Source organism: Pantherophis guttatus, chromosome 18 (assembly GCF_059756535.1).
Source record: "Pantherophis guttatus breed Tessera chromosome 18, ASM5975653v1, whole genome shotgun sequence".
In the NCBI taxonomy this organism is placed as follows: Eukaryota; Metazoa; Chordata; class Lepidosauria; order Squamata; family Colubridae; genus Pantherophis; species Pantherophis guttatus.
The window spans coordinates 4,397,046-4,412,500 of NC_142080.1; the positions used below are offsets into that span (position 1 = coordinate 4,397,046).

Consider the following 15,455-nt stretch of genomic DNA (forward strand, 5'->3'; position numbering starts at 1 on the left):
ACCAAGGTCAGAAAGCGGCAAGGACCCCATAGTTCTCCTCCTCCTCCTCCTTTCCCCTCAGCCAACCCCACTATTTTCCAGCACTGATGATGTTATATAGTTGGGTCATGAAACGTCTTTAAGAAAACCAAGCTCAGCAAGGACCCCGTAGTAGTAATAGTACTTCTTCTTCTTCTTCTTCTTCTTCTTCTTCTTCTTCTTCTTCTTCTTCTTCTTCTTCTTCTTCTTCTTCTTCTTCTTCTTCTTCTTCTTCTTCTTCTTCTTCTTCTTCTTCTTCTTCTCCTCCTCCTCCTCCTCCTCCTCCTCCTCCTCCTCCTCCTCCTCCTCCTCCTCTCCCACAGCCAACCCCACTACTTTCTAGCACTGATGATATTACATAGTTGGGTCATGAAACGTCTTTAAGAAAACCAAGCTCAGAAAGCAGCATGGACCCCATAGCAATAGTACCTCTTCCTCTTCCTCTTCCTCTTTTTCCTTCCTCTTCCTCTTCCCCTTCCCCTTCCCCTTCTCCTTCTCCTTCTCCTTCTTCTTCTCCTTCTCCTTCTTCTTTCTTCTTCTTACCACCAAGCTCAGAGAGCAGCAAGGACCCAATTCCTGCCATATTGGATCATCAGATCCTGTTTTGGTCAGTGGTTTTGCACATCACCTGGTGAATTCTAGTGCCATTTTAGAGCCTTGATAGTACAGTGGTTTAGTGCACCCTGTCATTAACACAGCTGCCTGCAATTTCTGCAGGTTCGAATCTCGCCAAGGCTCAAGGTTGACTCAGCCTTCCATCCTTTCTAAGGTAGGTAAAATGAGGACCCAGTTTGTGGGGGCAATAAGCTGACTTTGTATAAATATACAAAAGGATGAAGGCTATTGCTTAACGCACTGTAAGCCGCCCTGAGTCTCCGGAGAAGGGCGGCATATAAATCAAATTTAAATAATAATAAAAAAAGGGCAGCATATAAATCGAACCAATAAATAAATGAATAAATAAATAAAACGGATAGGCAGAAGAAAAACCAGGTGTCTCGTACACGGACCCTTTGCTCCTTCCTGCAACTCTTTTAAAATCTTCTCCTCGGGCCACTCTTTCAGTACAATCGCAGTTTTTAGTAGGCGACACACATTCCAGAAAACACAAAGGCACGCCTTGTGGTTTCTCTTTTTTTTGCCTTAGCCAAGTCCGAAGTGGGCAGTTGGAAGCTGTTGGGTTTGCAAACTGCTATTTCTTTCTTTCTTTATTTATTTAGAGAACGTTTGCAGCTCAGAGTTGAACTGTGGGGAACTTGGTGCTCTCTGAGCTCGGTGGGTTTTTGGGGAGACGTCTCGTGACCCAACTAGATATCATCATCAGTGCTAGAAGGCAGTGGGGATTGTGGAGAGGAGGAGGTGGACGGCGGGATCCTTGGTGCTCTTCTGAGCTTGGGTGATTTTCTTGCAGACGTTTAATGACCCAACTAGGTAACATCATCCGTGCTAGAAGGAGGGGGGGTTGGGAGGAGGGGGGAGGAGGAGGAGGAAGAAGATTGCGGGGTCCTTGGTGCTCTCTGAGCCTGCTTGTTTTCTTGCAGACGTTTAATGACCCAACTAGGGAACATCATCAGTGCTAGAAGGGAGAAGGGTTTGCAGAGAGGAGGAGGAGGACTGCAGGGTCCTTGGTGCTCTCTGAGCTTGGTTGATTTTCTTGCAGACTTTCCGTGACCCAACTAGGGAACATCATCAGTGCTGGAAAGGAGTGAGCTTTGAGGAGAGGAGGAGGAGGAGGAAGAAGAAGAGGAGGAAGACTATGGGGTCCTTGGGGCTCTCTGAGCTTGTTTCATGACCCAACTAGGTAACATCATCAGTGCTAGAAGGAGGGGGGATTGGGAGGAGGGGAGAGGAGGAGGAGGAGGAGGAGGAAGAAGACTGCGGGGTCCTTGGGGCTCTCTGAACCTGCTTGTTTTCTTGCAGACGTTTTGTGACCCAACTAGGTAACATCATCAGTGCTAGAAGGAAGTAGGGTTTGCAGAGAGGAGGAGAACTGATACAGATACAGATTAAAAGAGTTGGAAGGGACATGTTGTAGGTCATGTAGTCCAACCCTTCGCCCAGCTGCGGGGTCCTTGGTGCTCTCTTAGCTTGGTGGTCTTCTTGCAGACGTTTTGTGACCCAACTAGGTAACATCATCAGTGCTAGAAGGGAGAAAGGTTTGCAGAGAGGAGGAGGAGGAGGAGGAGGAGGAAGAGGACTGTGGGGTCCTTTATTTATTTATTTATTTAATTTAATTATTTAATTTAGATACCGCCCTTCTCCCGAAGGACTCAGGGCGGTGAACAGCCGTAATAAAAACAATGTACAAAAAAAAAAAATAGAATTGAAAAGCAAATTAAAATAATTAAACCATAGGCCGGATTAAAAACTCTCATTTTAAAACCAATTTTTTAAAACCCCATTAAAAACCAAATTGAAAATCATTTAATTTGTGCTCTTCTGAGCTGGGTGGTTTTTCTTGCAGACGTTTCGTGACCCAACTAGGTAACATCATCAGTGTCAGGAGGGAATGGGGACTGTGGAGAGGAGGAGGAGGAGGAGAAGGAGGACTACATCCCCCCCATCCCCGGATAGGGGATTATGGGTACTGTAATCCCCCAGCCTTCCTTTGGAAGGGCAGAAGCCCCGCCTTCTTTTTTCCCCACCCCCTGTGTGCCCCCCCCACCCCCACTTCCAGGGCTTCCAGCGCACGTGTTGCAGCTCAGCTGCTTCCGACTTCCGCCCTTCTTTGGCTCCGGCGACGGAAGTCGGGCGCTGACGTCACCCGGGCGTCCGCAGCCAAGATGGCGGCCTCCGTCTTGAGGTGACCGGAGGGGAAAAAAAAAGGGGGGGGGTGGAAACTCCGCGGTGGCCTCGTCTCGTCAGGAAGGACCCGAATCGGAGAAACACGCGTGTTCGGGGCCGGAAAAAAGGGGGGGAGGATTATTACGCGGGGTGAACTGGGGGGGGCGTGTCCCGCCTGCGCGCGTGTGTGTGTGTGTGGCGGATTCACACGAGCACACAAAGACACGTGTTTGCCCCCCCCGTTTTTTTTTCTCTGTCCTCGTGTATTTAATCCGACCTTTTAGGGAGGCGTCGGATTGCACACAACCCCATCGTTCCCCGGCGAGGAAGGGCTGGACTACACCTCCCATGCAAGCCGGGGATGATGGGCGCTGTAGTTCCTTTGCGAAAGAGAACCCGAACCCAGGATAAGGGAAGTGGGGGTGGGGGTTGCCTGGGTTCGAGTCCTCCCTGGGCCGCAGAAGCTCCCTTGCTCTTCCTCCTCGGCTCGGCCTACCTTGCAGGGTTGTTGGCGGGGTGGGGGTGGGGGGGGTTGAAAGAAGGGTGAAGATCAGTGGCTGCCAAAATGGGGGGGTGGTTTTGGGGGGGGATCTCAGAGTCACCCAGCTGGCTTTCATGCTTAAAGTGGGACTAGAACTCACATTCACCCGGTGATTGGACTCTTGTCACCCAGCTGGCTTTCATGCCTAAGGCGGGACTAGAACTCACCGTCTCCTGGTGATTGGACCCTGTCACATAGTTGGCTTTTATGCCTAAAGTAGGACTAGAACTCACCGTCTCCTGGTGATCGGCCCAGTCACCCAACTGTCTTTCATGCCTAAGGTGGGACTAGAACTCACAGTCACCTGGTGATTGGCCCAAAGTCACCTAGCTGGCTTTCATGCCTAAGGTGGGACTAGAACTCCCTGTCTCCTGGTGATAGGCCCAAAGTCACCCAACTGTCTTTCATGCCTAAGGTGGGACTAGAACTCACCGTTTCCTGGTGATCGGCCCAATCACCCAACTGTCTTTCATGCCTAAGGTGGGACTAGAACTCACAGTCTCCTTGTGGTTGGCCCAAAGTCACCCAGCAAGCTTTCATGCCTAAGGCAGGACTAGAACTCACAGTCACCTGGTGATTGTACCCTATCACATAGCTGGCTTTTATGCCTAAAGTGGGACTAGAACTCAGTCACCTGGTGATTGGCCCAAAGTCACCCAGCTGGCTTTCATTCCTAAGGCAGGACTAGAACTCACCGTCTCCTGGTGATTGGCCCAAAGTCATCCAGCTGGCTTTACATGCCTAAGGCGGGACTAGAACTCACCGTCTCCCGGCGCCTTAACCATTAAACCCAACTGCTATGGTCTCTCAAAGACACGGCTTTGGAATTTATGCAGTCCCAAAACCTCCTTCAAAACTGTTTTGACTGACTGGGCCAGCCGTTGAACCCCCCCTTGTTCTCTCCGCCTCCTGACGGTTCAGAAAATCCTCACGCCAACCCTGCGAGGTAGGCTGATCACGCATTAAAGGACCAACCTCCTGGCTATCAATTCAACGTATCCTGTAATATTTTTTTTTCCCCCATCATTTCAGGTTAGCGAGCCGGCGTTGCCTCTGTGTCCGCCTCAACGCGGGATTCCCCATGCGACAGTAAGTTCCTCACACGCACAGAAGGGATCGGTTCCCACTTTCCTTTAAAATTTTGCAAGCCAGGAAGGATTTCAAACGAAACAGCAAAGCCGATGAAATTTGCACAATCGGTTGTCTGTGGAACCTGATTTTTGGTAAACCCCTTAAAAATATAGAGAGATTTCTCCGTCATCCAAAGTCACGATTGTCCTAAAGGTGCTTTTTTCAGGAGGCCACTGGACTTTTCTTCTTTTGTTCTTTTGAACAGGGTGGATTAAAAATCAAGTGGATGCATGATAAAATGAAAGATAGACCTAAAGGTGTGTTAAATAACGGTTAAAAGTGATCTGAAATATCACCAAGTATTATTTATGTAAATAGTTAAAACACTGCACATCCGATACTAACTGAAAATGTTATTACACCTATGTTTTTTATGTTTTTGTTTGTATGTTTGTCTTTTTTTTTTTTGTAAAAAATCTCAATAAAGTTTCTATTAAAAAAAATGATTTTTTTTTATTTAAATCGGATTTTTTTGATTTAAATCGGATTTTTTTTTAAATTTTTATCGAATTTATTTTAATAAAAAATTTTTGGGGGTCAAACTCTCTCGTAAAATAGTTTTCTATTTAAGATACATAAATAATTTAGTTTATTCAGCATGAAATGGAGCTTAGTTATGTAGCAGGAGGCTGTCTATTCTGCAACACTATCGGTGAGTCAACAGTGGGTCAAAGGAGTAGCAGAGAGGATAGTTGCTCTTGAAAAATCATGATTTAAATGGAGTGGATTTAAATCAAGCCTTTTTACTAGTGATTTAAATCGTGATTTAAATCAACTCGATTTAAATCAAATCCACCCTGCTTTTGAAGACGTTTCGCTTCTCATCCGAGAAGCTTCTTTGGCTCTGACCGGATGGTGGGGAATGGAAGGATTGATACGCCTTGCAGACAGTTGGCTGTTTGCATCCTTTTTAGAGGGTTGTTGAGACCACTTGGAGGTTTCTTTGTGTCCTCGGGGTGACCTGAGTGAGGCTAATGGTTCTTGTAGTCTGCAAAAATCCAAGTGCTTCAATGACCCTCTAAAACAGGGGTCTCCAAACTTGGCAGATTTACGACTTGTGGACTTCAACTCCCTGGGAGTTGAAGTCCACAAGTCTTAAAGATGCAAATGATCAGCTGTCTGCAAGGAAGATCAACCCTTCCATTCCCCACCATCCGGTCAGAGCTGAAGAAGCTTCTCGGATGAGAAGCGAAATGTTTTCAAAAGAAAAAAAAAAATCCAGCTGCCTCCTGAAAAAAAAAGCACTTTTGGTAAACCCCCACTTTCTCTCTCTCAATATATTTAGCGTTAAGTGCCTTTTGATCTTATATTTATGCCTTATTTTTATGGTTAAGTGTGGGAAAACTAGTCATAAGTTTTTTTTTTTTTCAGGGCTGTTGTAAACTCACGTGGTCACTAAACAAATTATTATTATTTTTTTTATTGAAAAGTTTTATAAGAAATACAAACAATTTTCTCCCCCCCCACCCTTTCCTCTTCCCCACATAATAGAAATTGTATATTTTCTTATACATAAGAAATCCTACATATACATGTTTCCCTTGAAAGCATTAAAATAAGACATTTTAATTACATTCGGAGTTGCTCTTCTTCTCTTTCTCCCCTCATTCCACAACAAACCTTCTTCTCCTTTCTTTCCCTTCCCTCCCTCCCTCCTCTTCTCTCCTACTTTCTCTTGCCTCCTCTCCCCCCTCATCCTACTTCCTTTCCCTTTCCCCCACCTCTCTCTTCCTTCCCCCCTTCTCGCCTTCACTCCTACTCCTGTCCCCTTCCCTTCCCTTCCTCCTCTCCTTTCTTCCATTCCTCACCCTCCCTCTCCTCTTCCTACCCCCTCCTCTTCTTTCCTTTCTAACTTCTTTGCTGTGAAATATTTTCCTCTTTTAAGTGCCTTTTGACCTTATATTTATGCCTTATTTTTATGGTTAAGTGTGGAAAAACTAGACATAATTTTTTTTTCAGGGCTGTTGTAACTCATGTGGTCACTAAACAAATTATTGTAAGTCAAGGACTACCTGTGCAGTAATGGCCAAAACTGTGGAAACCTTTTGGGAAAAGTGTATTTTCTAAAACTAGCTAATAACACCACTTTTTTTTTTTTTTTTTGAGTTTCAAGATAATCCTAATAGGAATAGCCCAGACCTTCACCCAATTGAAAATCTAGGGAGCTGACTCAAGAAACTGGTTAGTCAGAAGCGACCCAGCAATAAAACCCAGTTAATCGAAGCCATCATTCCATCTTGGTTTCACATGATAACAGCTGCAAAGCTAAAAGACTTGGTTCACTCCATGGGAAGACGTTGTAAGGCCGTCATTCATGCTAAAAGGTTACCCCACGAAGTATTTAACTGACATGGGGATCATTTTTGCATATCTCCTTTTTTTCTATGGTGATCATTTTTTGTATATCTCCTTTTTTTTTTCCACGTGTTTCGCTTTTCTTCTTTATACTGCTATTCTAAAAGCAAATCCTTCATAAAAATTGCTGCATTACATTCTTGATTCAATTATCTTTCCATGGATACATCATTTTAGGGTACTACTCCCCCAAAAAAGTGATGCTATTAGCTCGTTTTAGAAAATACACTTTTCCCAAAAGGTTTCCACAATTTTGGCCACCACTGTATATATGCACCTGAATTTTGATCCCGGTGACGTTGTGAGGGTCGTAAGTGCGAGGAGCAGTTATAAGTCTTTTTTTTTTTTTTTTTTAAAGCCCTGTTGTAATTTTGAACGCTTGCTAAACAAATGGTCGTAAGTCGGGGACTGCCTGAACGCTGGGTATTTGGGGCCTACCTCCTAACACGTTCTCGATGGTTTGTTTCCAGTGTGCTCCCCGTGACAACGTCGGCGAAGGAAGAAATGGCCAAGTTTTGGGAGAAGAACACTCAATCTGAAAGGCCTTTGTCCCCGCATGTCACCATTTACGAGTAAGACGCATCTTTCATTGCGATCAAGTTTCATTTCACAAATGTTCCTGAATTGCATTCCTTTCTCTTAGCACTGATGATGTTACCTCTTTGGGTCATGAAATGTCTGTGAACAACCAAGCTCAAAGACCCCACAGTCCTTCCTCGTCCTCCTTATCCTTCCCTTCATCCTCCTCCTCCTCCTTTTTGTAACTTCCATTTTTCTTCTAAGCACTGATGACATTATCTAGTTGGGTCATGAAACGTTTGCAAAAAAAAACCCCCAAGCTCAGACAGCACCAAGGACCCCAAATCCCTCCTCCTCCTTTCCCCACCCCTCTCTCCCTCTCCTCCTCCCCTCCACAAACCCCACTCCCTTCTAGCATTGATGTTATTACCTAGTTGGGTCATGAAACGTCTACAACAAAACGGCCAGGGTCAAAGAGCACACAAGGACCCCTGGATTGAAATGTCCTACCTACCCCATAACGCTGAGCTTCCCTCCTCCTTTTCGTGTTCTCTACTTTATTTAATTTAATTTAATTTAATTTAATTTAATTTAATTTAATTTATTAATTTGATTAGATTAGATTAGATTAGATTAGATTAGATTAGATTAGATTAGATTAGATTAGATTAGATTAGATTTATATGCCGCCCTATCTCCATAGGACTCAGGGCGGCTCACAACAATTAAGATATACAATCTCAATCCAAGTAAGAATGACCACAGCCGTTCACTTAAATGGCCACCGCGAAAAAAGGTCGTAAAAATCAGGTGCGGTCAGGTGACATGAACCTGTGTCCCATCCACCACAATCTTAACAGCCGTAATTCCAGGGTTTGCTTTCAGCCATAAGTCAAGGACTACTTGTAGCTCCATTTACCTGCGCTGAGTTGCTCCCCGGGGGGGGGGGGGATTGCAAGCCCTACATTGGTAGCCAAGCTCAAACTCTTGGTTCCTTTCTCCTTTTAAGCCCTTGGCCGGCTCCTCTGCTGCCCATCCAGGAGAATTTTTCTTCTCCCCCACCTCCCCGTGTGGACTTCTCATTCCTCAGCCTCCTCCACAGATTCCAGTGTTCCTTCTCTGGTGGAATTCCTCGAATAATTCAGAGTGGGGAGCAGATCGAAAGAGCTGGAACAGTTTGCCCTGCCCTGCCCTGGCCTGGCCTGAGCTCGGCGCTCGGGATGACAGAATAAAAGAATAACAAGAGTTGGAAGGGACTTTGGAGGTCTTCTAGTTCAACCCCCACTCAAGCCGGAGACCCTAGAACCGTTTCAAAGGCCCAGTGATGGAGGGAGGGAGGGAGGGAAGGAAAGGAAGGAAGGAAGGAAGGAAGGAAGGGGAAGGAAGGAAGGAAGGAAGGAAGGAAGGAAGGAAGGAAGGAAGGAAGGAAGGAAGGAAGGAAGAATAACAGAGTTTGAAGGGACTTTGGAGGTCTTCTAGTTCAACCCCCACTCAAGCCGGAGACCCTAGAACTGTTTCAAAGGCCCAGTGATGGAGGGAGGGAGGGAGGGAGGGAGGGAGGGAGGGAGGGAAGGAAGGAAGGAAGGAAGGAAGGAAGGAAGGAAGGAAGGAAGGAAGGAAAGGGAAAGAAGGAAGGGAAGGGGAAGGAAGGAAGGAAGGAAGGAAGGAAAGGGAAAGAAGGAAGGGAAGGGGAAGGAAGGAAGGAAGGAAGGAAGGAAGGAAGGAAGGAAGAATAACAGAGTTTGAAGGGACTTCGGAGGGCTTCTAATCCAACCTCTGTTCAAGCAGGAGACCCTATATACCATTTCAGAAAAACTGCCCCATCTCTTCTTCATGGAAACCTCCAGTGTTGAAGCACCCAAAACTTCTGGAGGCCAGGCGTTCCACTGATTAATTCTTCTAACTGTGACCCGTATCTCCTTTCCTCCTTTCTTTTCCACAAAGATGCGTCAGCATTGCCATTTCTGGGTTCAGCTCTTTACAGTGTCCCCCTTTCTTTCCTTTTAGGTGGTCCCTGCCGATGATGATGTCCATCACTCACCGCGGGACTGGCGTGGGAATGAGTTTAGGTGCGTCGCAATTTCCTTCCTCAGCTCAATCTTTTCCTTCACCTTTCCAAGGAAAGATGGATGGATGGATGTTGATAGATACTGTAGATAGATAGATAGATAGATAGATAGATAGATAGATAGATAGATAGATAGATAGATAGATAGATAAAATATAAATACTGTAGATAGATAGATAGATAGATAGATAGATAGATAGATAGATAGATAAAATATAAATACTGTAGATAGATAGATAGATAGATAGATAGATAGATAGATAGATAGATAGATATGAATACGGTAAGATAGATAAAGAATAGATAGATATAAATACTATAGATGGATGGAAGGATGGATGGATGGATGGATAGATAGATATAAATATTGTAGATAGATATGGATACTGTAGATAGATAGAAAGATGATAGATAAAATATAAATACTGTAGATAGATAGATATAAATACTGTAGATATAGATAGATAGATAGATAGATCGATAGATAGATAGATAGATAGATAGAAAGAAAGAATAGATATAAATACTGTAGATAGATATAAATACTGTAGATAGATGGATATAAATACTGTAGATAGAGATAATAGATAGATAGATAGATAGATAGATAGATAGATAGATAGATAGATGATAGAGAGAGAGATATATAAATATTGTAGATATGAATACTGTAAATGATAGATGATAGATAAAATATAAATACTATAGATAGATAGATATAAATATTGTAGATAGAGATAGATAGATAGATAGATAGATGATAGATAGATAGATAGATGATAAGAGATAGATGATAGAGATAGATAGATAGACCGATGATAGATAGATGATAGATACAGTAGGTAGGTAGATCAGACAGACAGACTGACTGACTACCCGTATCCTATTCCTGTTGGATGTGTTTCCTCACCAGGTGTGTCGCTCTTCGCGTTAAGCGCCTTGGCTCTTCCTGGACAGTTTCCCGACTACCTGGATATGATTAAGTCGCTCAGCCTGGGACCGGCTCTAATTTATTCTGCCAAGTTTGCTTTGGCCCTACCGGTAACTTACCACACCTGGAATGGGATTCGGCATCTGGTAAGCGGCCTTTTGAGAGCAGCCAATTCTTACCACTATTAACTGACACGGGGATAATTTTTGTGTCTCTCGTTTTTTTCTACGTGTTTCGCTTTTCTTCTTTATACTGTAAACTGCTATTCTGATAGCAAATCCTTCCTAAAAGTTATTACATTACATTCTTGATTCAATTATCTTTCCATGGATATATATATATATATAATTTTATGGTGCTATTCCAAAAAAAAAAAAAGGTGTTATTAGCTAGTTTTAGAAAATACACTTTTCCCAAAAGGTTTCCACAAATTTTGGCCACTACTGTAGTCCGATTCCCCCCCTCCTCAAGCATCTTAAAGAGTTGGCCACGTTGAGAAACACCATGCTAAGGTTTTAAGAGGTTTGATTTATCGGTCGGGTTTTCTACTTCGGAGAGGTTATTCCTCATGTTATGACGTCCTTCTCGTCTCATTTTTTGTAGGCCTGGGACATGGGCATCGGATTCAAGATACCCCAGCTCTACCAGTCCGGTGCCCTGGTCCTCATCCTGACGGTTTTCTCTTCCCTCGGGATTGCAGCCATGTGAAGAGATACGAAACACGCCTCCCCCCCCTGCTCGTTCCCCAGCTTTTCTAACTTTGCATCCCCGCAAAGTTAGTCCAATCAAGGACTTCGGTTTGTTAGTTAGGAAAATAATCGGTTGGGGGCCGAAGGGCTGAAACGGGCCGAATTCACATTTATTACCACTGTTGTAATCCTACGGAGACAATTCTAGTAGGACTTTCTCATGATGATGATGATTTTTCTTAATCTATTTTCTTTTCATCCCGAGAGGCCACAGTTTTACCCAAGGGATTCTTGAAGGGTGGGGGGGTTCTTCTTTAAATCCCACCGCTTTAAAAAAACGCGCCTGGGCTTTTAGAAAACTGACATTCTCCCACTGGGCCAAACGCAGAACCGTCTAGCTCTCCTCTCGCTTTCTCGGAACAATCCTTCCCTTTGAAAGAACCACGGGGCAGCGTGCAAACGGGCGTGGGCGTCCCACCCATGTCACAAAGGACAACATCGTCCATTGAGAGCAAGCTGGCACGAACGAGTCACACAAGCCGAGGTGGACAACCTCCAGTCTGGCCAATTGTTGTTATTTTTTTCCAAGTGGGCCCGGGGCTCGGAGGGAGGAGCTGGGGTGGGGGAGTGAAGGCAGCCTGAAATCTTGCAGTTTTCTTTCTCCCCTCTGCAGGAAACAGCCTCTATCTTTGCATTAAATTTTGGGGGACGCTGGTTGAATCAATTGTCGAATTCACTGTTTCGGGTAGCCGTCCGTTTGACTCGGTTTTTAAGCCGACGTCAAGAAAAGATTTTGAGCCTTCCGAACCCCACCCACCCCCCCAAAAATAGAACCCAGCTGTCCATCTTCTGTAAATATATCGTCCGATTTTACTTTTTCCACTCGTGAATGATTGAGCTGGCTGACAGCCCCACTTTCCTGAAATGAAGTTTCTTCTCTTCCGGGGGGGTTTGCCCCCCCCTTCATGAAGATTTTTCCGGTTAATAATAAACGTTGAAAAAAAAAAACACAACTTGTCTTGCTTTCGTTTATGGAGATAGGTTGCGGTTTGAAGCCGGAGGGGGAACCTTTTCGGATTTCAGCTCCCCGTCACCAAGGCGAACTGGATCCCAAGACTGGAAGAGATCTTGAAGATCATCTAGTCCAAGCCGCACTTGTCCGAGGCTGGAGCTCGGTCTGATGGATTTAGAATCCGTCCTTCCAAATACGGACTTTTCGATTCCTTCCTTCTCTTGGTTTTTATTTATTTATTACATTTATTGGCCACCCGTCCTGCCACCACAAGGTTTACTCCGGGCGGTTTATCGTCTTAAAAGATAAAATGCTATATAAATAACAAAACGGGCAAGTAATTCACTTGCAAACTGTAAAAGCAGATTTTTTTTTTTCCCCCAGGCGGTCGGAGGAGAATCGACCCGTTTTGGCGGTGAATGAAATGATTCAACAAATTACAAATATAATTTTCGTTCGATGACGTGCCCTCCAATCCTTTTCCCAGCCACCACCCCATAGATAGAAGTTTTTCTCAAAGAGCCATTTGGACTCGTTTCCCACAGAAAAGAAAACACCGGGAACCACAAAAACTCTTCCCGTGCCTGACTTATTTCTTAAGCGGCCACAAAACTAGCATCTGTAATTGAATTAAACGTTCTGTTTTCTTCTGAAACTTTTCTTGGATTTATGCATGGTTGGCCTACCAGGGGTTGAAAAGCTCAATAAATCGCGTGCAGGCGGGTGTCGCACATTGTCAGTTGTGACGCATATTTTGAGTGACGGAGCCGCAGCAGAGGGGGGAAAGAGCCACAGGTTGCTGACCCCTGTCCTAGCCCTAGATTTAACTTCCACCCATCCGAAAACCACCTTTTATTTTTATTTAAAAAGCCCTTTTTGATTATCAAAATGCGCGAGATCCTTCTCTGGGAGCCCAAGCGGATGCTTTTGTCTTCCGTTCAGCAAATTACGTGTCGTGGCGGTGCGGCTGATTGTGTACCAAGCAATTGTTCGGTGTCTTGTTTTTAAATCTTTTGATCTAGGTGTGCGGAGCGCTAGCAAAGCCGAACGGCCGGGAACGGCTAAAAACGGGTTTCCTTGATATTCCGAAAATTAATCGCCTTGGCTCTGCCTCCTCGCGGTTCCCCCTAATGCTCACTCTTTTGTTAAATAATTTATTCACATTTTTTTTTTTAAATCAAGGGTGCTGTTTATCAATGCTTCTGCCTCCCACTTCTGTAGTTTACGGCTTTTGGGGATAAAATCCTGCAGGGTTTTTTTTTTATAAAAGGGGAGAGTCAAAAACCCAGAGCCTATAATCCTTTACCGATAAGTTTCCGCCATGCTGCCTGCGCATTCCGATTTCAACGCTTTTGCAGGAAAACGGGGGAAATACAGAGTCCTCGATGCACGATCGGGAACGGAATTTCCGTCACTAAGCAAAACACTTAAGTGAGTCGCGTCCGATTTTAAAGGCCTTTTTCGCCACAGTTGTTAAGAGAATCATCTGGTCGTTAAGTGAATCTGACTCTCCATTGCTTGCTGGGGTCGCGTGACCCCGGGAGGCTGTCCACCCTCATAGATACACGCCAGGGACTTTGCGGCGGTCTTAGTCTGAGGACTGCTTGTAAATCACCATTTTTGGCGTCGTAACATTGGTTGATAAACCAGTTACTGTAACTAGTGCCAATTGTGGTCGTGACTTGAGGACTACGGGTTTCTTAAATAACCCTCAGGATACATCGTCAAAAGACCATGTCAAAGGCAAAATTTTTCAACCCTAGCTTAAATCAAGTTTCCTCCCCCCTCTGCCCCCACCAGGAAAAACAACTACAAATTCAATGGCCAATTAGCTTTATTAATTATTAAGAAAAAAACAAAACCTCCGGTGTTAAAAACGGCACCCTTCCATTATCCGGCCGCCCCCTGCGATTTCTTTCGAACCTTTGCACTTGTGTTTGGTATCCCACGGATGGTTGAACCTCCCACCGCCGTCTCGTTTCCCAGAGCATGCACGAGGATGACCGAAGCCCGGGAAACGTACGTTGGCAAAACCAGCCCTATTTTTTGGAAGGGGGAGCTCTCTTAGCCAATTTGCTAAGACGCAAATGGGACATTTGAGATCGAGTATTGGGGGGAGGCGTGGGAAAATCGATCTGAACGGGGATGAGTGCAAAACCACCACAAAAAAGAAAAAAAAAAAGAAAAAAAAACACAGAAAGAAAGGCATTTAAAAGGCTGGTGCTTTCCACTTTTTTTTTAAGCATTGGTAATTGATTTCTTTTTGTTTTTGTTTTCCTTTCTTTTATTAAATCTGGCCTTCCGGGAAGATTTATGTGGAGGAAAGGGGTCGGGACGCATTCCTTTCGGAGCTTCCCGTCTTCGGCACTTCCAACCCCTGCCTGCTTTTCGGAAGTGGCCGGCTGGAGGGCAAAGCCTCCGGCGAACGGTCACCTCGAGGATTGACCTCCAGCGACCCCGGACAAGGGTTCACTTCCAGGGACCCCGGACGGCAGGGAGATCCACCCCGAGGATTGACCTCCAGTGACCCCGGACGGCAGGGAGACAAAGGCTCGGGGGTCCCTAAGCCTTTGGGCCTCGCTTCCCGGGAGCGGGGTCGACCGGACGGAGGGGCCTCGGCGGAGATCGTCCGCCTCGGGGTGGGATCCCGCGAGCCGGGGCGGTTGGATGCAGGCAGCTGGGGGCTGGTGTCTTTCAGACGGAGATCCATGCAACCCGGTTGGCGGGACAGCGGGATATCGTCGTTGCTTCTCTCCTTGGGGGGCTTGGCCTCCAATTCGTAGGCGTCCTGGACGTCTGGCCCACTGACATCTTTCAGGCGGAGGTCCATGCTGCCGGGCTGGCGGGAAAGCGGGCCGCTGGGGGTAGCCCCTACCCGGGAACCGACCTCTTCGAAAGCCGGCATCTTCCCAGATGAGACGGGTCGCTCGGATGTTTTACCGGAAGTCCGAGTGGGTTTAGAGAGGACTTCTTTGATCACGGGGATGGAAGGCTGCAGGGGGAAAGAGAATCGGTAGACTATTTCCTATATAGGGAGTCGTTTACTCCTCTTCACCCTCCTCCTCCTCTTCGCAAACCCCCTCTCCCTTCTAACACTGATGACGTTACCTAGTTAGGTCATAAAACGTCTGTCATTTCCAACCCTCTTGAGCAACAAATATTCTCCTTCGTCTATTTGTCCGTTTACCTTGCCGACAATTTCTGGACACAATCCGTTGCAGGCTTGGCTTAAGGCTGCCGATTTATTCATCCATTCGGTGAGCCGGGCGGCCGCGTCAATGGAGCGGGAGGTGAGCGAGACCTTGGCCGGTGGGATTTTGAGGGGCATATCCCAAGTGGTCATATAGGTACCCCAAGGGGAAGCCTATAAGAAAAAGGAGAAATCTTGCCTTGGGCATTGGCTCGAC

General features: G+C 45.6%; 2 protein-coding genes across 2 annotated transcripts in view; one reads left to right on the forward strand and one right to left on the reverse strand.

Annotated features, from left to right (window-relative positions):
* Positions 1 to 2,693: 2,693 nt before the first annotated feature.
* SDHC (succinate dehydrogenase complex subunit C) lies at positions 2,694 to 12,703 on the forward strand. Its single transcript, XM_034408029.3, has 6 exons — positions 2,694 to 2,821; positions 4,376 to 4,432; positions 7,300 to 7,401; positions 9,356 to 9,417; positions 10,330 to 10,493; positions 10,951 to 12,703. Exons 1-6 carry the CDS (start codon positions 2,802 to 2,804, stop codon positions 11,053 to 11,055), a joined length of 510 nt encoding a protein of 169 aa, XP_034263920.2. The 5' UTR covers positions 2,694 to 2,801; the 3' UTR covers positions 11,056 to 12,703.
* Positions 12,704 to 13,864: 1,161 nt separating this feature from the next.
* CFAP126 (cilia and flagella associated protein 126) overlaps positions 13,865 to 15,455 on the reverse strand; it is a 6,712-nt gene continuing 5,121 nt past the window's right edge. The window contains exons 4-5 of the mRNA XM_034408035.2: positions 15,236 to 15,412; positions 13,865 to 15,040 (exon numbers count right to left, since the gene is read on the reverse strand). Of these exons, the coding sequence (XP_034263926.2) occupies positions 14,360 to 15,040; positions 15,236 to 15,412 (858 nt within the window). The 3' untranslated portion in view covers positions 13,865 to 14,359. The remainder of the gene's footprint in view (positions 15,041 to 15,235; positions 15,413 to 15,455) is intronic.

Coding starts and splice junctions, on each gene's coding strand:
- SDHC (XM_034408029.3), top strand. CDS start 2,802: ATGGCGGCCTCCGTCTTGAG. Junction 9,418..10,329: donor TGGCGTGGGAATGAGTTTAG/GTGCGTCGCAAT, acceptor TTTCCTCACCAG/GTGTGTCGCTCTTCGCGTTA. Junction 10,494..10,950: donor GGAATGGGATTCGGCATCTG/GTAAGCGGCCTT, acceptor CATTTTTTGTAG/GCCTGGGACATGGGCATCGG.